General features: G+C 50.7%; 3 protein-coding genes across 5 annotated transcripts in view; 2 read left to right on the top strand and 1 right to left on the bottom strand.

The window, feature by feature from the left end:
• UROS (uroporphyrinogen III synthase) overlaps positions 1-8,240 on the top strand; it is a 39,187-nt gene extending 30,947 nt beyond the window's left edge. For all 3 annotated transcript variants that reach the window (XM_053584212.1, XM_053584211.1, XM_053584210.1), the window contains 4 exons: positions 5,090-5,170; positions 5,978-6,063; positions 6,906-7,004; positions 7,555-8,240. In XM_053584212.1, the coding sequence (XP_053440187.1) occupies positions 5,090-5,170; positions 5,978-6,063; positions 6,906-7,004; positions 7,555-7,692 (404 nt within the window). In that variant the 3' untranslated portion in view covers positions 7,693-8,240. The remainder of the gene's footprint in view (positions 1-5,089; positions 5,171-5,977; positions 6,064-6,905; positions 7,005-7,554) is intronic.
• EDRF1 (erythroid differentiation regulatory factor 1) overlaps positions 6,057-23,182 on the bottom strand; it is a 73,540-nt gene continuing 56,414 nt past the window's right edge. Inside the window, exons 25-26 of the transcript XR_008378828.1 lie at positions 9,784-9,934; positions 6,057-6,217 (exon numbers count right to left, since the gene is read on the bottom strand). The gene's annotated coding sequence lies outside the window, so the exon portion shown is untranslated. The remainder of the gene's footprint in view (positions 6,218-9,783; positions 9,935-23,182) is intronic.
• On the top strand, positions 13,660-21,081 carry MMP21 (matrix metallopeptidase 21). The gene is made up of 7 exons (XM_053584208.1): positions 13,660-13,821; positions 14,885-15,416; positions 16,363-16,502; positions 16,777-16,918; positions 17,726-17,983; positions 20,350-20,522; positions 20,782-21,081. The coding sequence occupies exons 1-7, from the start codon at positions 13,660-13,662 to the stop codon at positions 21,079-21,081; spliced, it is 1,707 nt and encodes a 568-aa protein (XP_053440183.1).

The raw sequence follows: 23,182 nt of genomic DNA, 5'->3' as shown, positions 1-23,182 counted from the left end.
TTTAATTGTCTGACATATTGTTGTCCTGAGCTGTGATTTGGGGATGATTATTGGCCCCATGTTTACTGGTGAAGAAACTGAGAGAAAGGGTGACTTGTCCGAGGGAACAGAGCTAAAAGGTGCAGGCTGGGAAGGCTGCTCCAAAGCTCTTCTTAGTTCCATTTTTCTATGTGCTTCTAGAAATTACTTAGTCCAGAATACCTTCAGTTCTTTCAGGTGAGAAAGTCAGAGGAATCCAAGAGAAGGAAGAGGGTTCTAAGACTGATCTGCACATTGGACGTACTGGCAAGCTGATGAATTAACTGTGGTGGTGTTTGGGGTTTAGCTGTGTCCTTGGTAACAAACAAGGTCCTAGGGAGGCCCCTGAGGGCAGCCTGAGCCCTGAGGAAAGGGGCTGCCAGGACCCCTGACCTCGCTCACCTCCAGGAGCACAGAGGGCTTCCCTGTACTGCGGGGAGCCTGCACTGTCAGAACCCTCTCTCTAACTGAGAAGTCACCACGCCACGTTTTCTCTAGAGTGTTTTATAAGCCAGAACTGTGAGACAGTTTCAAGCTAAAAACATAACAGTTGAGAAGACTGTAATTTGGGGTAAAAAGTGTTCACCATTTGCTGCTAGTGAAGACCGTTGTCACCTTTCTTCTCTGGCCACCTGTGCTGCATGAGGGGAAGAGGTGCTCGGCCTGGCACCTTGGGAGAGAGCCCTTGGAGGCCGGGTAAAGGACCATCTGAGGACCATTGAATAGCTGATTAGCCCCTTCAGCAAGAGCCTGTTGGCTGCCTTATTGCTTCCTGTGGAATGTTCCCGATTGGTGTGCATTGCTGAGGGCTGTTTTCTTTAGCATCAGCCTAGAAAGGGCAGTAACCCACTTTTGTGCAGCCAGGTGCTGAAACACAGCTGCTGAGAAGCCAAGGGCAGTTGCTCCAGTTGTCCAGGGTGGTGAACACTGGAGGGGCTGTTTGTTGCGTGGTGACCCCCGCCCTGGTGTTATTTTTCAGGTCACTGTGCAGGGGTCACTCCAGAGGCGGTTGGTCAGGACACTGATGGCCCAGAATGACCCAATTCCAGGCTTTTTATTTCTGATGTTTCTAGGGAGTCGTAGTTACAGTATAAATGGTATCAAAATCTTTCCTTTATAAATGTAGAAATAAGTATGCATTGTAGATCTTGACATTCCTAATAGGATAAAGTGCGAGGATTTACAGAGAATGGTTTTTGGTTCTATGGGTGGGCCAACAATTAACTCCTTAACAGACTAGGTGGCTCCCACCTGTTTCCTGTGTAGAAATTGTGCTGTACCTGCAGCTGACACCAGTTTGTTCTGCAAAGAGGCAGAAGGGGACCAGCTGAGTCACTGCTCGTTAGAAGGCCCAGAGCCATCAGGCTGGTGTCCTAGCTTTGCAAGCTCAAGGCAGAAGGGATCAGTGTCACCTCTGAGCTATTACATTGGTGCTTTAATTAACTGGCTCAAGGCCTGGCTGGGTAGATATCAATACATTCTGCTCTCATCTGGGAGAACTTTGCTCTGCGTTCTTTCCAAAGCCTTTGTTATTTCCTCTAACTTATTAATGGCATATCTGTGGATCCTAAAAAATCTTCCATTTGCAATTAGAATGTCTGAATGAAAATCCATGTTGACTGCCAACAAGGACCTTCACTTTGGTTTTACCAAGGCATTTATGATTTTTCTTCCCTAGTAAACATTGAAACCCGATTTTAAAATCTACTTCCAGTTCTTATAGTAAACAAGCCAATGATGCATAGTTATTGCTTATTTATTTTACTTAACATTTAATATTTACTTTCTGATGGGCATTATTATAAGTGCTTAAAGCTGTTAACCCATTTAATCTGATACTCATTGTTGTGATGGATTTTCCTTCTTTCCCAGGATATCTCCTCTAATGGAAAAGCCATTACAAGTTAAATGGTAACAGGCAGTAGACACTATAACTCTTAAAAAGAGAGAAAGAGTCCGCTGCAGATGGAGCATGCTGCAGTCTGTCTGAAACGTTGTCCTGGACGCTGGGGTTCCTACAGCCTGGCAGCCTTGCTGGACTCTCCCGTCCCTGGACCAGCCTCATCTTGAGTACCTGCAGTTAAGCGCCCAATGACTGCTCAGACTTCTCACAGCCAGAGGCCTAGGAGGGGGAAAGGCTGTAATTGTTAGGACATGCACATGCTTCAGGAAGATGAGGTTTTATCTTAATTACCCACAGTGACTATTTCTTGAACCCCCTTTTTAGCTGCAGTAATACTCTCCTAGGGAATTCCTCTTCCCATTAAAGGAATGGAGAGCAGAGCCTTTGATCTCCACAATCCACAATTTCTGTGTCAGCTTTAGCCATTGCATTTACCTAATTGGGTTGAAAATCCGTTATCTTTAACCACTGTATTGACCTATTTGGGTTGACAATAAATCCGTAAGTGTTAAGCTCATCCCCAGAAGGAATGGACTTTTGTCTTTGCTTTTTTGAAGAGCATTAGCACTCAGAAAATAAAGCTGCAGTCATGTCCCCTCAGCAGCACGGGAGGACTCAGGACATTTTCAAGTTTCCCTCCTTTCTGGTGATAGGGCACTGCATCTCCCGTGATGTCTGCTGAGCTGATTGGGCATTTGTGGGCCCTGAGCCTGCCCAGCCAGGCTCCCTGCTAGGCACAGGTGGTACATTGACAAACAGACCAGTCTCTGCCCTCAAGAGACACTTCAGCCCGGCCTTGTGAGCTCTGTGCCCACACATGGGACCTAAGCTTTCTGTCCTCTAGGAGTCAGTGGTAAGAATGAGCATTGACTCTGCTGGGTCCTCAGAAGGGAAGCTTCGAGGGCAGAGCATGAGTCTTCTGTTGGCCCCTTCCTTGTCTGCAGGGTGGACATCTGGTTTCCCTGCTGACTCCCCACAGTCGCCCCAGCCAGACACCTGTGTGTGCACATACACAAAAGAGAGAGAAAGAGAGTCTGATGCAGATGGAGCATGTCATGCACACACCCAGCATCCTGCATGTGTACAATGCCCACACACAAACCTGCACACACACACCCTAGAATCCTACATGTACACACACATGCACGTATATGCGCACACCTAACATCCTGCAAGTGCACACACATGCACATACATGTGCACACCTAACATCCTGCACGTGCACACACATGCACGTACATGCACACACCTAACATCCTGCACCAGCATACACACGTACGTACATGCACACACCTAACATCCCGCACCAGCACACACATACGTACATGCGCACACCTAACATCCTGCACCAGCACACACATGCATGTACATGTGCACACCTAACATCCTGCACCAGCACACATATGCACGTACATGCACACACCTAACATCCTGCACCAGCACACACATGCATGTACATGTGCACACCTAACATCCTGCACCAGCACACATATGCACGTACATGCACACACCTAACATCCTGCACCAGCATACACATGTACATACACGCACACACCTAACATCCTGCACCAGCACACACATGCACGTGCATGCACACACCTAACATCCTGCACCAGCACACACATACGTACATGTGCACACCTAACATCCTGCACCAGCACACACGTATGTACATGCGCACACCTAACATCCTGCACCAGCACACACATGCACGTACATGCACACACCTAACATCCTGCACCAGCACACACATGCACGTATATGCGCACACCTAACATCCTGCACGTGCACACACATGCACGTACATGCACACACCTAACATCCTGCACCAGCACACACATGTACGTACATGCGCACACCTAACATCCTGCACCAGCATACACGTACATACATGCGCACACCTAACATCCTGCACCAGCACACACATGTATGTACATGTGCACACCTAACATCCTGCATGAGCACACATGCATGTATATGCACACACGTACACACAGGTGCACACCCAGCATTCTGAATACCCACACCAATGCACACACACTCAGGAGGGATGCCTGGGCTCAGGTGAGGAAGATACAATATGACATGGCTTTGGAAGCATCCCTAGGGATGGCACCTATAGTACATGAGTGCAGGCTCCATTGCTTACGTTTCACAGTTTCCAGGGTCATGTGTTCTTGTCTCAGCACTGGCGTCTGCAGAGCAGTGTGAATAAGAAGTCGCTCTCCAGTGTGTGAGTATCTCCATGCTGGAAATGAAGGGCCTGCAGCTCAGCGGCTGCCTGGTGCGCACGGTGCTGGATGGGCAAGTCCATTTTGTTCTTTCCAGTGATTGCAGTAGACATGTAATGTTTCTGCATGGCCAACACCCATTAAAATTTCTTACATCTAATGGACAGATGTGGAGGGAACTATTTCTACTAAAATGCTTTGTTTTCATTTGGGAGAAGACTCTGGCATCTGACAAGCCTTCAGTTTGGGGTAGTGTTGCAAATCAGTATTCAAATCGCATTCTGTTGTCTTATACTATGAAGAGCCTAGGGGTGAAAATACCAGAAGCCTTCCCCAGTGGAGAGCAGGGGGTGGGAGTGAGAGGTGGGTCCTTCTTAGCTGGTGTGTCTCCGTGGGACCTAACATCAGCTCTTGGAGCCCTTGGCCTAGTGGCTGCGGGCAGGACTGGGAGAGGAGGGGGCAGGGAACTACTGCTGGCCTCCAGCTCCCCACTGCCTCCTGAGTGGGAGCCCTGGCTCATCCAGGGCCACCTCCAGAGGTAGGAACATTTGTCCACGATGCTAGCACCAGATCTTTCTAACTTGAAGGTGCAAAGCCTGTGTTCTTGGTAGTGACAGCAGACCAGGGCCCCACAGGCTCAGAGAGCTGGAAGGACAAGGCCAGCAGCAGCCCCTTGTCAGGACAATGTGAGTTCTCCGAGCCACTTGACCAGAGCACCATTTACAGTCTTTGTGTGACAGTCCTACATGTTCCCTGAGGGAGCAGCTGCCCTGCCCATTTACAGAGGACAGAGGACAGAGGACAAGCTGAGCTGAGGAGCAGGGGCAGCCTGGGACGCTGTGCTGCTTCCCCTCCTGGAGCTCCCCCGACCCCCCCTGCCCACAGACACAGCCCTGAGTTGTCACAAACATTTATGGAGTCTGTTGTTCGTTCACAGGGGAGTCACCAGCATTACCTCTTTTGTTTCCCTGTGGAAACCTCAAGAGAGAAATCCTGCCGAAAATGCTCCAGGACGAAGGTGACTAGAATTTGCTGACCTCATTGCTGGCCTCTTTGGGATCCACCCAGAGGTTCTGCAGTGAAGGAAGTGGACATGGATAGCCCTGCAGAGTTCACACAAGGGGCAGCAGGCCTGGGTTGGATATGCTGGGCCAAGGGGCTGCAGGGACTCTCCTCACATGGAGCGCGGCTGCTTTGCACCTGCTCTTCCCAGCCTACTTGGCTGCCTTCAGCAAGAGGGAGAGGGGACGGGAGGTGTCAAGGTGTCCCCAGGGGAGATAACTGAGGTGACAAGCACATGTGAAGAAGAAAGTCCGCAGACAGAGCTGATCTCACAACAGTGGGTCATATCCATTGTGGCTCTCAGGATGGTCAGTGTCCAGAAGCAGCCTGTGCTTCTGTAGCATGTCCCCATCATTGACCCAGATGGTCACATGAGTGTCACCAGCACTCCTCTCCTGTCACATAGTTGGTCTGGGAACAAGGCATATCAGTGCTTTGGAGTATTAACTTCAGGGTAAGATTAGAGAAGATTTGAATTCTGCTGTTTATTAGCTGTGTGAACACAGACCAAAGGCTTTGTGGGTGCGAAGGGAGCTGTGGTTCCCGGACCTTTGTCATCCTCAGCCATCTCAGCCTCCTCTGTGCTATGTTCAGCAGGGGCCTGGTCGAGGTCCTTGCTCTGAGTCCAATCTCTGCGTCAGGGCGGCTGGTTCAGGGGATTGTGCCGCTCTGGGAGGGCTCCACCACCTGTGTGTACTCTGAGGTGCTGGGCGCCCCACTGTGTCCCAGGGCAGTGAAGTCTCCTGGTTTGGGTTGTGCCCAGGGATCCCCATGGAGAGCCTCACTGTCTATCAGACAGCCGCACACCCAGGAATCCAGGGGAACCTGAACAGCTACTATTCCAAGCAGGTATGCGGTGTTTCCAGGAAGAGCTCTGACGGGGTGGCCCAGGGGGGCGGGCATGGGGGAGGCACGAGCTCACACATGTTGCTGCTGTATGTGGTTCCATCGTCCCGGCTTGTGACTCTGGGGATGCAGCCTCTGTGAGGTGCCATTTGTGCCTCTGTAAAATGGTAAGTTTGTATGTGAATTAAAGGAGATTAATGAATGCCAAGCTCTTGGAATAGCATCCAAGATAACAGACAAGCCTGAAGAAAACGGGGGCCCCAGTGGAGCTGCAGGGGCAGGGGATGGGCCCACAATGGGGAACCTACAGTGCCCAGGGGAAGAATGGACAGTCTTGAGTTGAGTGATGTCTTCAACATTTGTATTCATTTAAGACACCACCTTCTCTCCCAGGATGGCCTCTGATGCCTGCCCTGCTGGGACGGGCACATCTGTGAGGACACACCAGTGCACAAGGGCCCACTGCCACTGTGTCTTCTCTGCCTCCAGAGGAAGGGAGGGTCTCCAGGGAGCTGCAGGGCTGCTGCCTCCTGCCATCAAGGCCATTTGACCCCAGGAGCTAGAGGCATTGTCCAGTCTGCTGGGCATTGGGCTCCAAGTGCTGGTGTCCTCTGGCCGGGACAGAGTGACCGAGGTGCAGGGCAAGCATCAACCAGAACCACTCCTGTCACAAAGCCACCTGGGCTGCCTGTGGCTCGAGGAGTTAAGCCAGTAAAGCTGGAGGGAAGTCCTTTTTAAACCTCAAGACAGAGGCTGAGGCTGTTTCCCCTCCCCACGGGGCATTCCTGCCGACTTCCTGCTTTTCCATCCCTCTGGAGGGACTGAGCCTGTTCTCCTTCCCACAGGGCCTTCCAGCTGGCATTGCATTTTTCAGTCCCTCTGGCATTACCTACACTCTCAAGCATATTCAAGAGTTATCTGGTGACAGCGTTGATCAAATTAAGGTAAGATATGCAGTGGGGTTTTATGTCACCCCGTTTAATCCCACAGTGGTCCAGTGAAGGGTCCAGTTCCCTTTCTGTTTTACAGAGGAGGAGATGGAAGCCAGAGAGGGTGGGTCACATCCAAGGCCATTGTCCCACGGGGCTGGGATTTGAACCCTGACCCTCTGGCCCCAGAGCCCATGTGCTTTCCTAGGGAATCCAGGTGCACCCTTTGCCACACCCAGCTCCTGCGGACCCCCTTTAGGGCCCCTTAACAGCCAAAGCGGAGCTCGCTGGAGCTGGAGCTGGAGGATGGGTGCAGGGATGCAGCCCATACCCCCTATGGCGGGTACCCATTTGGCCTGTGCATCCTTGCCCCTGACCTGAGTTCTGGGAACAGCGTGCTCTCAGGGTGGCAAGGAGGCTGGGATAAGACTGGGTGCAGAGGTATTTTTCAGAATGAGGCAGCATTATCATTTATGTAAGTGTATCACCTGAAGAGCAAGGTCTGCTGCCTGCCCCACTCCCCCAGCCCTGCTGCTGTGCTGATCTCTGCTCTCCCTCTCTCTAGTTTGCAGCCATTGGCCCCACCACAGCTCGTGCCCTGGCCGCCCAGGGACTGCCCGTGAGCTGCACTGCAGAGAGCCCCACACCGCAGGCCTTGGCCATGGGCATCAGAAAGGCACTGCAGCCCCAGGACTGCTGCTGAGTCAGCTGGCCAGCAGCCTTCCCCTGTAGCGGTCCTGGGCTGGGCTTCTCCCCGCTGGGGCCAGGACCGCTGGACGCTCCTTCTGCATGGAGCTGGGCATCAGGGCCCTTGGGAGCTGCCACCATCAAACTTCTGCCTCAAGTCTGAGTGGAACCAGCTGGGGACCAGGAATCAGGTCACGTGCATGTGACCACCCTCCACAGACACCACCTTAGACCCCAGCCCAGGCCCTGTGAGGAAGGAAACCAAATAAACCACACTGGCTGCTTGTGCTTGCTGGCATCTGTTACTTGCCGAGAGTCATTTTCAGGGCAAAGCTGTGTTCAGGAGGAAACAGATATGCTCATCTCTGGTAACTGACAGGCCTGGTATAAATGATAAAATTTACTCTGTATGCAGCCAGTTTATTCATGCTGTAAAAAGGACCTTGAAGTTCCTGCTTGTGAGCTCTGGACAATTGCATTCAAATACACAGACCCCCTTTCCTTGGGAGATGCACTGCCGTACTGCACAGCCAGGGTGGGAGGACCTGGGAGGTGTTACCTACTTAAAATTAGGTCATCTGCAAATGCAGTGCCTTGCAAAAAGGCTTTGAAAATCTGTCCCCAAGCTTTGTTCCTACTTTTTAGATCTTGGCGTGGAATTTCAGCTGGGTTGAATGAAACCTGGGTCTGTCTGAGTGGCGTGTGGGCTGGTGGAGGGGAGGGTCACTGCTGCCCGTGCGCCTCTGTCCTTGAGAGGCCCTGCTGGGAGGCGTCTTATGTCAGACAGCTGCCACATGCTGCAGCCCTGTGCACGGCACTGACGGATGTGAGCGCCTTTCCCCGTGACAACCCAGGAGTGCACCTTACTATTGTTCCCTTTTTTCTGGTGAAGAAATCAGCTTAAAAAGGTGAAACAACTTCTCAGGGTGACATAGCTAGTGAGTGACAGAACCAGGACAAAATTATTGCATGGGCGAGCCCTTGTCTCAGAGGCTTAGGTAAAGTAAGTACAGACACAGCTCTGCATCTGAGCAGTCTTACCAGGTCACTACCGGCCCCCCAGGTACAGGCTGTGCCAGTGCTCTGGGACTTGCCACCCTACACACAGGCTTAACTTCCCACAGGTAAGTGATTTGCAGGAAATGGCAGGGTCCCTGTCTTATTTTACCTGTGTGGGAAATTGCTCCTTTACTCCAGAGAAGGTAAGAAGCATTTTGAAAGGAACTCAAGTTGGCTTGGCGCCTGTAGCTCAGCAGCTAAGGCACTGGCCACATACGCCGGGGCTGGGGGTTCGAACCCAGGCTGGGCCTGCCAAACAATAACAACTACAACAAAAAAATAGCCAGGAGTGGTGGTGGGCGCCTGTAATCCCAGCTACTTGGGAGGCTGAGGCAACAGAATTGCTTAAGCCCATGAGTTTGAGGTTACTATGAGCTGTGACGCCCTGGCACTCTACCGAGAGTGACATACTGAGACTGTCTACAAAAAAAAAAGAAGAACGCAAGTGAATTAGCCTCCTTGTCAGCTACCCCACGATCTTCACGTAGTTCAGCTGCCCAGGGTCTTAGAAGCCCAGCTTACTGTCCCCAGGCCACTGGCAATGACTGAAGGGACACTGAGAGCTCCCAGCACAGGCAGGAGCTCAGCCCCGGTGCTGACATATATGCTGGACAGTAAGCTCCGTGAGGTCCAGTGACAGCCAGACAGCACCGGCACATAGCTCTAGGTGGAGAACATTCTACGCACCGACTTAAAAAACTAAGCTGCAAGGAGAAAAATAAGATTCTACACGAGGGCCTTTTTGCCTTTTTAAAGCTGCCTGCTCTTCCTGACCTCACCCTGGTGTGGCCACAGCAGGGAGAAGGACCCACTCAGCAGAGAGCCCCGAGATCCCATCTGAGGAGGAGGGTTAGTTCCTTGACCACTTCAGGCTCAAAGATTGCCCATGGGATTGACTATTTTCAATACTGAGAACATGGAATCCATTTTGTAAATATGCATTTTTATAATGATGCATGTTTTAGAAAAAAACTAACTGTCCCACTGACAATTAGGTCATGCATCTCATGGCTTAAGGAGATTCCAGAAGCTTCCAACCAAACCTTACCTAGGCTCAGAGATGGGAGGTGGTCTGTGCAGACCAGGAACCAGCTTGTCCAGGGGCCCTGGTCCCTCCTTCTGTCTTTATTGTAGGTCACATGCCTTCCTCTGCCATCTTCTCTTCTAATTCCAATTGATTTCCTTGCAATTCAGTTCACCTGGAATAAGCAATTTGGTTAATCAAGCACTTGAGTGTTTAGTGATAATTGGGGAAAAGAATGCTCCCAGAGAAAAGCCAACAGTCCAAATGGTAAGCACAGTTCCCCACGGCCTGTCCTCTCATGCTGCAGAGGCCTACTGCACAATGAAGTTTAAAAAAGTAATCTTAGGATTATTACAAATTCCTCAAGCCTGTGATCCCTGTCTTTGCTCATTTGTGCTGCTATAACAAAAATTCCTGAGAATATTTATAAATAATAATTTACAAACAATAGAAATTGTTTGCTCAGCGCCTGTAGCTCAGCAGCTAGGGCACCACATAGACCAGAGTTGGCGAGTTCTAACCCTGCCCAGGCCTGCCAAACAGTGACAACTACAACAAAAAAATAGCCAGGCATTATGGCGGGCAGGGCGCCTGACACAAGAGAATTGCTTAAGCCCAAGAGTTTGAGGTTGCTGTGAGCTATGACGCCAGGGCATTCTACCAAGGGCCACATAGTGAGACTTTGTCTCAAAAAAAAAAAAAAAAGTATATTTTCTAACAGTTCTGGAGGCTATAAAGTCCAAGGTCAAGGTTTGGCATCTAACCAGGGTCTGATCTCTGCTTCCAAGATGGCACCTTGAACACTGTGTCCTCACGTGCCTGAAGGGTCAGGAGGGCAAAGGGCTGAGCACCTTTTATAAGGACATTGCAGGGCCTTATGTACTCGCCTCCTGAGGGCTTCATCTCTTCCTGCTGTGACACTGAAGGTCACATTTCAAATGAATTTTGGAGGGACACAAACATTCAAACCATAGTAGTCCTTAGGAAGAATCATTTTACCCCCATTAGGGAGGGCTGCCACGTGAGTTTTGAGAACTGACTTTAAGAAGCACAGTCTTTGGCCAGCACCCACAGAGCACACAGGCGGGAGGCTGCCTTCCTCCGTCTTCATGCAGAGCACAGGCCACAGGGCCAGGGGTGGGCAACTTGTCCTTGTGAACGTGTTCCCCGCACCCCAGCAGCCTTGGGCAAACACCTGATCCAGGGGCCAACTAGGAAGGCCCCCCTCTCAAGTCACAGTGCAGGCCTATGCCCTCCTCAGGAAACCCATTGTCCTCAAGCCCGGGGAGGGGTCCTGGGTTGCCGCACAGTCAGAACCACACACAGGTTGAGGGGATCGAGAATGTTTCACCCTCGGAGATCCAGCCTGAATCAGCCTCAGGCCTCCACAGCACTGCTCAGAAGTTTCTTTTAAACATTAGCCAGTGCAGCATTCTCCACCCAGCTGAGTAACATCCAGACTCCTCTGCCCGTAGCTCTCGGCTGGCTGACCATCTCCTGCCCCTCTCCCCTCACCTCCCACACGCTCCTGTGCTTCCCTCAGCCAATCGCTCTCCTTAGGACTGTCCCTCTTGTCTTTCTGTTACTGCTCAAGACCTCCTCTGCACCAGAGGTTTGTCCTGCCTTAACATTCACTCCTCCCCGGATCCCAGGCACTCACTTTCCTGAATTACATCCTTGGCATCTGCCACTATTTGCATTTCTTCCCCTTTTTTCCTGTTTATTATCTGTGTTCCCCACTTGAATACAAGTTCCGTGAGGGTACAGAGGGTGTCCATTGGGTTTGTTTCTCAGCTCCCGCCCCGAGGATGGTGATAAGCACTTGCTGAATGATGATGGGGGAGTAAGGGCAGCCCCACCTGCACCCCAGTGCTCTTCTCATCAGACCTGTCACATGAATCCCAAGCTCTCATCTGCAAATCACAGTGTCTGAGGGACTTTAATCCACTTCCTTCAAGCCCTCTGAAATATTGCAGTGGAAATTCCTGTAGCAGAGCCTGAACTTGTACTTGGTTTGTTCCTCCCCATGCTTTGCCCCTCACCTGCCCCTGGACTCAGTCCCTCAGCAGGCATTTGTGTGACCCAAGGAAGTGGAGGAACAGGAACTATTCAAGGGAAGTGGGCAGTGGGGGTTGCCAAGCAGCGCGGACACCCAGACTCAGTGGTGAGTACAAAGGAAATGCAGCGGGGCTCAGCAGGCATGGTGCAGGCATGGGGAGAAGAGTCAAACCCAAGCCCTGGGCGTTAGTTCAAGCCAGGGTCTCTGGACTCTAAGCTGGGGAAGAAATCAGGGATCCAGGGAAGCTGGGAGGTGGGATGAGGCTATCCATCCAGCTGGGGTCAAAGGGCCGTGTGACAGGGACAAGGAGTGAGTGGCTCCCAGAAGAGCTAGTGGTAGGTGCATGGGGACCACCTACACCTGTGGGTTCAGAGGCACGTCAGTCCAGTGGTTTCAGGGGTTGGGCAAGGCCCGGCCACAGGCAGCTCACATGGAGTGGAGGTGAGCACCTTCAGACCAAGTCAGGGGCAGAGAGGCCAGAGCATGCCTTGCTCATCCACATGGACTCCACGGCCAGCCGGGACGTGGAGGGAGCACCGTCCTGCCCTGCAGCTGCACAGCCTCCAGAACGAGGGCGATGGGCAGGCTGCAGCCTCTGTGGGAGCTGCGTCCTGGGGGGCAGGGAGTGTCCACCTGCCGCGCCTACCAAGCCAAATCTCAGGGTCCGCCAATCACTCAGGTGGTAGTCCACCCGGTGACTCAGGGGTCCAGGCCACTTCCTTCTGAGTGATTTGCAGCTGGTGGGACTTGAGGGAAGAGAAATTGTGGAGCATCAGAGAAAGTTCACCTCACTGTGTCCACGTTTCTATGGTCAGCCCCTGGACAGCTGCGGCCACTCGGCCAGTGCTTTCCGGAGGCCATCAGCTTTGTGTGCTCAATAAAAGCCCAGTAGGGGAGGTTCCGCTTCAGGGTCCAGAGAGACTCAAGGCTTCTCTGAGAGGGGAAACCAAGCAAGACAGCATGGGTTGAGGTATGTCCTAGAACGTCAAGTGATTCTAGTTTATCCTTAGATGGAACTTCTAACCCATAGAATGGGACACCATGCGGTCATTAATTAGAATGATAAATACATTCAGAAACACAGAAAAGTGCCGTGATATTCTGTTGAGTTATACTAATAAAGAACATATGTTTTATGTGAAATTTTATACACACAAATAATTCTCTACGCACGTACACGGATGTGTCTGCAAGCATACTCACAGAAACGTTACCACCTGAATTATATGCCGTCCCCTTTATTTTCGGTACTTTTAAATTTTATAATAACTGTTAGGTATACTTCATATAAAGATAAAAAAAAGATGAAAAACAAGAAAAGGCTGAGAAACAAACTAAAAATCCTCAAACCCACTTCACCAAGAAAACAAAATTAACCCCAACTATGAGCAAACTACTGTTCATGTTTCTTAGCTCAGGCCCAATTTTGGGGTGCAGGTTGTGAGGGGTGAGGGTTTGTGCCTCCACTGACACCAGTGGAGATTCCTAGCAATTCCAGGGCAGCAAACTCACCAACACGTATCTCTATGGAAATGGATTCCACAGGCATCTGCAGGTTTGCAATGTAATTACCCGAGGATTGTGCAAACACAGGGACCCGGGAGGAGGAGAGTTCTCACACCCATGAGAAAGGTGGCCCTGGGGTCTTCAAAGGTAGCACCCAGGGCCTGCTGTGTAGCTTCCTAGTGGGCACGCTTCAGGGCTAGGTGGGAAACACGTGGACACGGGGAGCCCCTCCCTCCGTGGTGGCTGCTTACAAAAGATACCCCAGGCCAAGCTCATCTCAACGAGAGGAGACGGGGACGAAGCCAGGCAGGGAGCACCAGAGTTCCCATCCCACCATGCTCACTGCCTCCATCTTCCGTCCGACTCTGCTGCTCTGCTGGTTCACTGCCCCCAGACCAGCCCAGCCTGAGACCCTCTTCCACAGCCGGGACCACTCAGACCGGGAGACATCCCCCCTGCATCAGGCCAAGCCCATCGCTGACCTCCATGCTGCTCAGGTAGGAGAGGGCAGGAAGAATAGAACCACCCATGAACACATGCATACACACCCATGCACGCTCGATGTGCACACCTGTGCACCAGCATGCACACATGCACACACCCCGTGCACATGCAATGTGCACACACGTGTACACACATAGGCCAGGATGTGGCAGATTAAGGGCTGGGTTGTGCAGAGTCTGGGAAGGGACAGACAGGCTGGGCAGAGGGAGCTACGCAGGCTTCTGTGGTTCCCGTAGGAGCAACGATACTTAATGATATGAATTAGTAGCCTGCAGGGTCAATGCTGCCCATCACAGAGACTGCAGACTCAATCCAAGTATGTGACATTTTAAGTGGCCAAGCCACAGTTCTGCTAGCATTCCATGGCTGTCCACCATGCCACTCTCTGAGGATTTGGAGAAGGGGTGGCCCTAGCAGAGGTCCCCTACATAGCAGCGTCAGGAGGCTCCTCAGCAGAGCTGCCCGGTGACATCCACTGCTTTTGCTGCAACTCAGTGAAGAACATGGGCAAGGGACCCAGTGGGGAAGATTCTGCTTCCAGAACATCCTGGTGAACACGGAGTAGGCAGGGGAGGCCCTTGAACTCAAACTGGACAGTGGGCCTGGTGGTCACCATACACTGAGCAGATTGTTGGGATTTCCTAGGTTAATCTATGGCCCCAAGGGTGCCCTGGAGGTGAGGGCAGTGAGGGGCCACAGCTGGCCTGGGTCTGCATCAGCTGCCCCGTCACACAGTGTGGCCCAGCCCTGACCCCTGCCTCCCTGCCTCTGTGGGCTGGGAAGAAGATCCTAGGAACTCACCTCACAGGCCAGGCTCCCTGTAGCCCACTCCACACTGTGACGTATGGCCTTCCTTAGTGTCCCCACCTTCCACCCTGACCACTCCTCTGCAGCCATGACCCCTCCTCCCACCTCACCCATCAGGCCTGCCCAGTTCTCCTCAGGCCACAGCCAGCCCTGTCTCTGTGTCTGCCTCACCATCTCTCTGTCCAGCAGACCATGGGGCAGGGCAGGGCTGGGCAGCCACACAGATTTGGGTGTATTTCTCTCCCACAGCGATTCTTATCCAGATACGGCTGGTCGGGGTCTCAGGGAACCTGGGCTCCCAGTCCCGAGGGGCCACCAGAGGCCACCAAGGCCACCACGCTGTCCGAGGCAGTCCGCAGATTCCAGAGGGTGAACGCGCTGCCGGCCAGCGGAGAGTTGGATGCCGCCACACTAGCGGCCATGAACAGGCCTCGCTGCGGAGTCCCCGACACAAGGCTGCCACCGCCTGCAGGCGCCCCACCCCCTCCAGGCCCAGTCCCCAGGGCCACACGACGCAGGCGCTTCTTGCGGATGCTGCTGCTCAGACCAGGCTGGCAGCAGGAAGAGCCCCCAGATGGAGGGGTTGCCAGGGCCTTCTCCAAAAAGACCCTGACCTGGAGACTGGTGGGTGAAGCCTTAAGCAGTCAGCTCTCCGTGGAAGAGCAGAGACACATTTTCAGACTGGCCTTCAGGATGTGGAGTGAGGTGACACCACTGGACTTCCGGGAGGATCTCACTGCCCCTGGGCCCACGGTTGACATAAAACTGGGTTTTGGGAGAGGTGAGAAGGGTGCAGCCTGGCTCCTCCTGCCTCCCTGGCACCTAATAGCTGGCACTGGGCCATGGGTAAATGCCACCTCAGCCTCCGCCTGGCTGCAGTGGCCTGCAGGGTGGGGCCTCAACCCCCTACCTCCTGGGCTTGCTCTGGGGTGAGCCCTGTAGGGTGGGGCAGATCGACCCCCACTCCGTAGAAGGTACCTTATTAGAAGAGAAGGCTCCTCACCCTGCAGAGAGCCTGGCCAGCCACACAGGGACCCTGGGGCCAGGTCTTCTGCCCTTCATAGCAGCCCTGTGGGTGCAGGGCCATGTGGACCCCCATGAGCTCAGCACACGCCTACCCTCCACCTTCCACCTTCTCCCAGCTCCCAAGGAGGACTGAGTCAGGGAACTCGAGGCTCAGGCCCAGACACCACCATGCCCTTGCCCAGTGGATGTGGACAAATAATTTAGCTTCTCTGCTGCTCCATCTCCCAACTAAGGGTGCTGACAGCTGCCCTGCTGGTCTCACTGGGTTAAAGTCCCAGAGGGTACAGGGGTGCAGGATTGAAAAACCATACAAATGCAGGGGACAGTGACTCCTTTGTTTCACGACTTACTCAGAGGTTAGGATCCGGCTCTCATCCCATCTCCTCATAAACCTTTTAGGCATCACCTCCGTCCCCCATGCCCACGCTCACCTGGCTGGGAGAGTAAAGCAGCCCCCCCCACTCCATTCCCTTGGCAGTGGGCCTCACCGTTCCTAGCAGTCTTTAGACTCTGTGAACACTGTGTGAGCCATGCCTCCCACGCTCCTCCCACTGAGGAGTGAAGCCAGGAGCTGGCGCTGCGTCTGCCTCCATGACTGGATGGCAATTCCTCCAGGCTGGAGCCCCCCCATTGTGCTCAGTAGCTGGAATCTGTGTGACGGGCTCCTTGCTCACCTGGACCACCCCCTCTCCCCTCACCAGGCCGGCACCTGGGCTGTCCTCGGGTTTTTGACGGGAGTGGACAGGAGTTTGCTCATGCCTGGCGCCTGGGTGACATTCACTTTGACGATGACGAGCACTTCACACCTCCCACCAGTGACCTGGGCATCAGCCTTCTCAAGGTCAGTGGTCCCGAGCTGCTCATGTTGACAGGCAGGGGCAATGCAGCTCGGGCTGGAGTCCAAAAGCCCAGAGCTCTTCAGATGACGCATCCATGTCCTCCTCCTCCCTGACGGTGGTTCCGCAGCTCCTCCTGGAGCACAGGCCTGCCCTCTGTAACTTGGTTCCCCTTCTCCTTAACAAGCACAGCTCTTCCTGGAGCACAGGCCTGCCCTCTGTAACTTGGGCGTCAGCCCTAGGCTTGACCCCACACAGTGGTTTGTGTTCTCCTTTTAGGTGGCTGTCCATGAAATTGGCCATGTCCTCGGCCTGCCTCACACCTACAGGACAGGATCCATAATGCAACCGAATTACATACCCCAGGAGCCTGCATTTGAGCTGGACTGGTCAGACAGAAAAGCCATCCAAAGGCTGTACGGTAGGGCTGTTCTGGGGTCACTCCTGGCACTCACAGAGCATGCTTAGTACTCCACAGCCCACAGGAAGCCCTCCCCCTCACTGGGAGCCTGGTACCCAAAGGCACAAAGTTGTACAGCTCCACTGCCACCCTTGAGTAGCTCTCCTCTGGCTCCATGATGCAGTTCTCTTACTTAAAAGTGGTCCCACCCAGACTGCAGCCACTGGTGCAGATGCCCATGGACGTGTCACACCTGCCACAGGGAAAGAAGAGAGCACAGTGGTTCTCTAAACACAAGAGGGCCACCGGTGCTGTGGCCCACACAAGAAACCCCCAGAAGTTTACTGCAATCTCAAGGCAAAGAGCAGTTTAGCCATTCCAGGATAAACTTTAATCCCTATTTAATTGTTTAGGATAAGGCACCAGCAGTTCATTATTTGAAGTGATTAGTGATTTAGAAGAGTCCCAAGGGAAGGAAAGTGGTCCTCCTCCTCTCCACTGAAGTGTCCTTACCAGAGACGTCCCCATTTGTGCTCCTCTCCCACCCTTCTGTGCTGGGCACACAGCGGCCTTGGAGACAACAAAACCCAGGACTTGTCTCTTTCCCCCAGGGGAAATCTCTCCTTGCGAGTGCCCAGAATCAAACTCATCTCTCTAATGAAGTCAGATCATGGTCAGAGCAGCTCTCTCTAGGGTGGTCCTCCCTGAATGACTACGTACCCAAACTGGGACCCTGGAGAGTGACAGGGAGCTCCCTAAGAAGCCAAAGCTGGTGGTTTTTGCACCATGTGACAAGTAGCTGGATTTTTTTTTTTTTTCTTTTTAAAGGCTCATGTGAAGGATCATTTGATACTGCATTTGACTGGATTCGCAAAGAAAGAAACCAGTATGGAGAAGTGATGGTAAGATTTAGCACATATTTCTTCCGCAAAAGCTGGTACTGGCTTTATGAAAATCGAAACAACAGGACACGCTATGGAGACCCTATCCAAATCCTCATTGGCTGGCACGGAATCCCAACACAAAACATAGACGCCTTCGTTCACATCTGGACGTGGAGAAGAGACGAGCGGTATTTTTTTAAAGGTAAAGATTCTTCATGGATGGGTCTATTTACTGAAAAAATGCATTAATTACAAATGTTTGCACCCTTATGAAGGAATCTATTGTAATGCTCCTGTAATTACCAGCTCCATTTCTGTCTGCTCCATCACACTGGACACAGCCAGTGGGTTATACCCCCCGATCTTTTTACGAAGGTGCTTAAGTTATCAAATGAACGAATGAGTGAATGCATTTTGCTAGGTACTGAGGTGGCTGCCAAAGAACTGTAAGAAAGGGCCCTGCTCTACTCAAGTTTTAATCTGGTTCTGGAGAAGGAAAAAAAACACACACACCTGGAAGCCCACAAATTGTTTTAAAGGGGTAGACCAAGCAGAAGAGGTGATTACTGGCCCAGAATCAGGTGTTGGTGTCCCAGGAGTCAGGACTTGACCTAGACTTAGGGATGGGGAGGATCTGGAAGGCCCAAGAAAAGGCACCTGAACGGCTGGGAGGTCAGGGCCACACTGCAGGGGCAAGCTGAAAGCTGGGGATCAAAGAGACACATCATGTGGCAGTGAGGCCTGTCAAGGTGTGGCAGAGGGTTCACACAAGATGAGGTCAGGCTGGAAATACCGGCTGGCCTAACCATGGAGAGCTTCAGGTGCCAAGGTCAACACTGAGCAGACAGGGAGGAAGGAATGGCAGTTTCTAAGCAGGGAAGATCAGTGCCTTGCTGCAAGGCAAAAGCTGACTTCTGCTGGTGGGTGCCCGGGTCACGGAATGTGCAGGGGCAGCAGGTCTGGGATTTTTGAAGCTGCTTCTCCCTATTCCCAAAGGCCTCGTCAAGGATGTCCGTACCCAGTCCATATGCTGGCTCCCTTTGCAAAACCACAGAGTCTGCTCCCAAATAGAAGTTTGTGGTCCCTGGTCTTTCCTTCCCCTTTCCCACCCAGAAACAAGTTGTGTGTACTCTCTCTGCCTGAATCCTAGTAATAGAACCATGTTGCTTCAAACTGCTCAAAAGGTTAACAAGACAAGAGCCCAACAGAAAGACCTATATATATGCAAATTTTATCATAAGGATCCTGTGTATTAATCTGGTCTTAATTTTCCTTCACATCACACAAAGGAGGAATTATTTTAATTCAGTGACATGAAGCAATTGCCTCCTGGAAGACTTTCAAAGTTCAGATCTTTCAGAGTTGAAAGCACACTTTTCAAGACTTTAAGAAGTCCCAAACTAGAATTTATGTTGGCAATGCTCAAAGAATCTTAATTACAGAACTAGGTCATCACCAGCGACTGCTACAGTACAGCTGTATTTTATCCTTGGAGCTTTAAAAATGTCTTACATTTAATTTGCTATGAATAAAATTTTAAAAATTCCATTTAGAGGGAATTACATGTCTAACTGGACATAGATCACGATGTTCTCAAATCGTAAACTTTTCCAAATACAGCAAATATTTGGTTGCTAAGGAATGTAACTGCTTGAGGTATTCTGAGCTGTGAACGCATTAAGTATTTGACTCAGTGAGTTTATTTTATGGTGTTGGCAACATGCCGAATATGCAGGATTAGGAATAAAGAAGAAAAGCCTAGAATAACCCCCTACTCTTTCTGAGCATGAAATTAGCATTTGAATTTTGTTACAAAATGGAGCAAAGTTATGAGGTATTATTTCACAGGACAGTAAGTAAAATTTCATGTGGGTGGAACCACAGAGCCCTGGGCTGTATCCCTTACTAACCTAGCTGTCTAAACTTGAGTGTGTCACTTCAATTCTTTAGTCTCCTCATTTGTAAAATGGAGGTGGTGGTGGAATTAGGTGAGTCCAAAACACTGGAGAAAGTTATCATCCAAAAACGAGCACCATGACTTCTTCTGTAAAAGGAGAGCGCACATCAGTGAGAACAAGAACATGATTCCAACCCGTGGCCACTAACATGTAAGCGAAAAGATCTTTAGACTAAATTAAGATACTCAGGTAAAAAAAAATGACATTATTTTTATGACAGCCAAGAGCTGTTCATGGGCTGGGGTTCACTGTGAAAGGCAACCACCATTGTAACTACAGTGGTGATATACAAGAAAAATGCATCCGTCACTGGAGTCAAATCTAGAAGTAATTTGAGGGCAACACCTGTGGCTCAAAGAAGTAGGGTGCTGGCCCCATATGCTGGAGGTGGAGGGTTCAAACCCAGCCCTGGCCAAAAACTAGAAGTAATTTGAAGCCAGGAACACTGTCCATTTATGTGGAGGCTTCACTCAGATGAAGATGATGCCCTTTCTCCTGGAAGAGCATATACGCGCCTGGCTGAGACCTACTTCGAAAGCTGTCTCCTTTGCTAGGTTTCCTATGACTTAATATTAATAAGCCACATGAACATATTTTGTTTGGCTCTCAGGAAATCAATACTGGAGATATGACAGTGACAAGGATCAGGCCTACACAGATGACGAACAAGGAAAAAGCTACCCCAAACTGATTTCAGAAGGATTTCCTGGCATCCCAAGTCCCCTGGACACAGCATTTTATGACCGAAGACAGCAGCTACTTTACTTTTTCCAGGGGTCCTTGGTAAGTAAGAGGCTCTCCAGCCCAGCACTGCTCTGTCATCCTTGACTGAGATTTGCCAGGCAACCAAGTTCTTAGTTAAATGCTGCTTTCAATTACTTCAGATCTAAACACCAGTGAGATCAATACAGATGGAAAATTAAGAAGGTCAAGTCTAAAGAATTTGGTGCCAAGTCAGATTTATTGACCTCAGTGATATAAAGTAACATAAAAATCAATAATTTTCAGAAAAGCCCATCTGACTGTCCAATTTGCTTTGCAGGTATTTGCATTTGATGTCAACAGAAATCAAGTACTGAGTTCTTATCCAATGAAGATTACTGAGGCTTTTCCGGCAATAACACCACACAACCACCCTTTCAGAAATATAGATTCTGCTTACTACTCGTACACACACAACTCCGCTTTCTTCTTCAAAGACAATGCCTACTGGAGAGTAGTTACTGACAAGGACATACAACAGAATCCCGGGCTCCCCACCAATGGCTTGTTCCCAAAAAAGTCCATTTCAGAGCAGTGGTTTGACATCTGTGACGTCCACATCTCCACACTGAACATGTAATGAGAAAGCAGAAACTGGATTTAGGGATCTGATTTCCCTTCTAAGAGAAAAAAATCGTGATTTTCTTTACAAAGAAAACAAACCAGTTTTTAGGCAGCTGACACGAATACAGCTTCCTAAGCTAAAACCCAATGGGAAAAGCCTTACTTGAAATTTAGAAATAACTTGATTTAGAAATCAATTGCTCAGGCAAAAAATTATTCACTAAATAATTTTGCTAGCTTTTCAGGGAGGATTTTAAATAGAAACAACCGACGCCCAAGCATCTGTAAGCATCCCTGTCCGGGCTCCACTCTGTGGGGCTCTGCTGCCATCCCAACACTCTTGCCCCACCTGATCTGTGGGCAGTGAGAAGCCAGCGAGAGCCCTGGGTCAGCTCATCAAGGAAGGAGGTGCCACTCTGGAGGGCATGGATGTGACTTGGGATTCAACAGGGACGTTCACAAAATGCAAACTATGCTCCAAACCCCTGTCATGACATTCCTCTAACACTGGATGGATGGCATGCCAAAGGTTTTTTTCCCACATGTATTTCTCTTGATCTTCACAACTCTATCAGAGTGGCAGGGCAGATACCACGGTGCACATTTCTAGTTAAAGAAACTGAACTGCACCAGCTGTGTCCTGAAAAAAGGGACAGTTAGCAGCAGCCCTTGGCCCCATCTCCGACTCCCACCCACAGCTCTCTGCACTTCCTGCCCCTATACTGGGCTTTGGTCCTGAAGCCAGATGTGCTCTTTGGTCTGAATGCTCAGACCTGCACCCCCGGTGGTCTTGCAAGGTTTTCCTGGCTTTTTATAATTTGTTTAGTGTTCTCTTCTTGTTGAATAATTCTATTTTCCAGTACCAGCTGTAGTTAGGCATGACAGCCCTTTAACTTTTACATACTAGAGCTATTAACTCTTAACCCAAACAAAAACCCCACTGGATAATGTAATGATGTAGACAAAATTCAGGCAATGAACTATTCTGGAAAAGATTCAGTAGCCTCAATGATCAGGCCATAAATACATTACTTTTTTCTTTTTTTGAGACAGTCTTATGATGTTGCCCTTGGTAAGAGTGCTGTGGCGTCACAGCAAACTCAAACTCTCGGGCTTAAGTGATTCTCTTGCCTCAGCCGCCTCCCAGGTAGCTGGGACTACAGACGCCGGCCACAATGCCCGCCTATTTTTCTGTTGCAGTTGTCATTGTTATTTAGCAAGCCCAGGCTGGGTTCGAACCCAGCAACCTTGGTGCATGTGGCTGGCGCCGTAACCACTGTGCTACAGGCACCAAGCCTCTTTCTTTATTTTTTTGAGACAGTCTCACTTTTGTTGTCCTTGGTAGAGAGCTGTGGCATTATAGCTCATAGCAACCTCAAACTTTTTTTTTTTTTTTTTTTGAGACAAAGTCTCAAGCTGATGCTCTGGGTAGAGTGTCGTGGTGTCACAGCTCACAGAAACCTCAAACTCTTGGGCTTAAGTGATTCTCTTGCATCAGCCTCCCAAGTAGCTGGGACTCTAGGCAGCCACAACGCCTGGCTATGTTTTTGTTGTAGTTGTCATTGTTTTTGGCCAGCCTGGGCCAGGTTTGAACCCACCAGCCTCGGTGTATATGGCTGGCGCCCTATCCACCGAGCTACGGGCACCACTGCAACCTCAAACTCTTCAGTTCAAGTGATTCACTCGTAAGTAGCTAGGACTACAGGGCTCCCCACAGTGCTATTTTTAGAGACAGGGGGCTTGCTCTGACTTAGGCTGGTCTTGAATTCATAAGCTCTGGCAATCCACCCGCCTCAGCCTCCCAGAGTGCTGGGATTATAGGTGCGAGCCAGCAAGCCTGTCCACATTTCTTCTAAAAGAACTGCTAATACAAGTATTTTAAGACACTTTAAAATCAGCAAATTCAAATGTGTTTAAGGATTTTTTTTTTCCCTTGGAACTTTGTGTTTGTTTTGACAAGGGAAGATAGGTAGAATTTATATTTTCCTGCTTAAAAACAAATAGTCCTCTTGACTGGAAGGCTGTTCTGGTAAGGAAAGGGGCTAGGAGACAGGATAAGCAACCCTATCACCCTAACACCAGCTTATCTCTGCCTAAGTAGGAAAATCCTTTTTTAA

Source organism: Nycticebus coucang, chromosome 3, assembly GCF_027406575.1.
Source record: "Nycticebus coucang isolate mNycCou1 chromosome 3, mNycCou1.pri, whole genome shotgun sequence".
In the NCBI taxonomy this organism is placed as follows: Eukaryota; Metazoa; Chordata; class Mammalia; order Primates; family Lorisidae; genus Nycticebus; species Nycticebus coucang.
The sequence above is the reverse complement of the archived record's forward strand: the minus strand, read 5'-3'. Positions and strand labels throughout refer to the sequence as shown.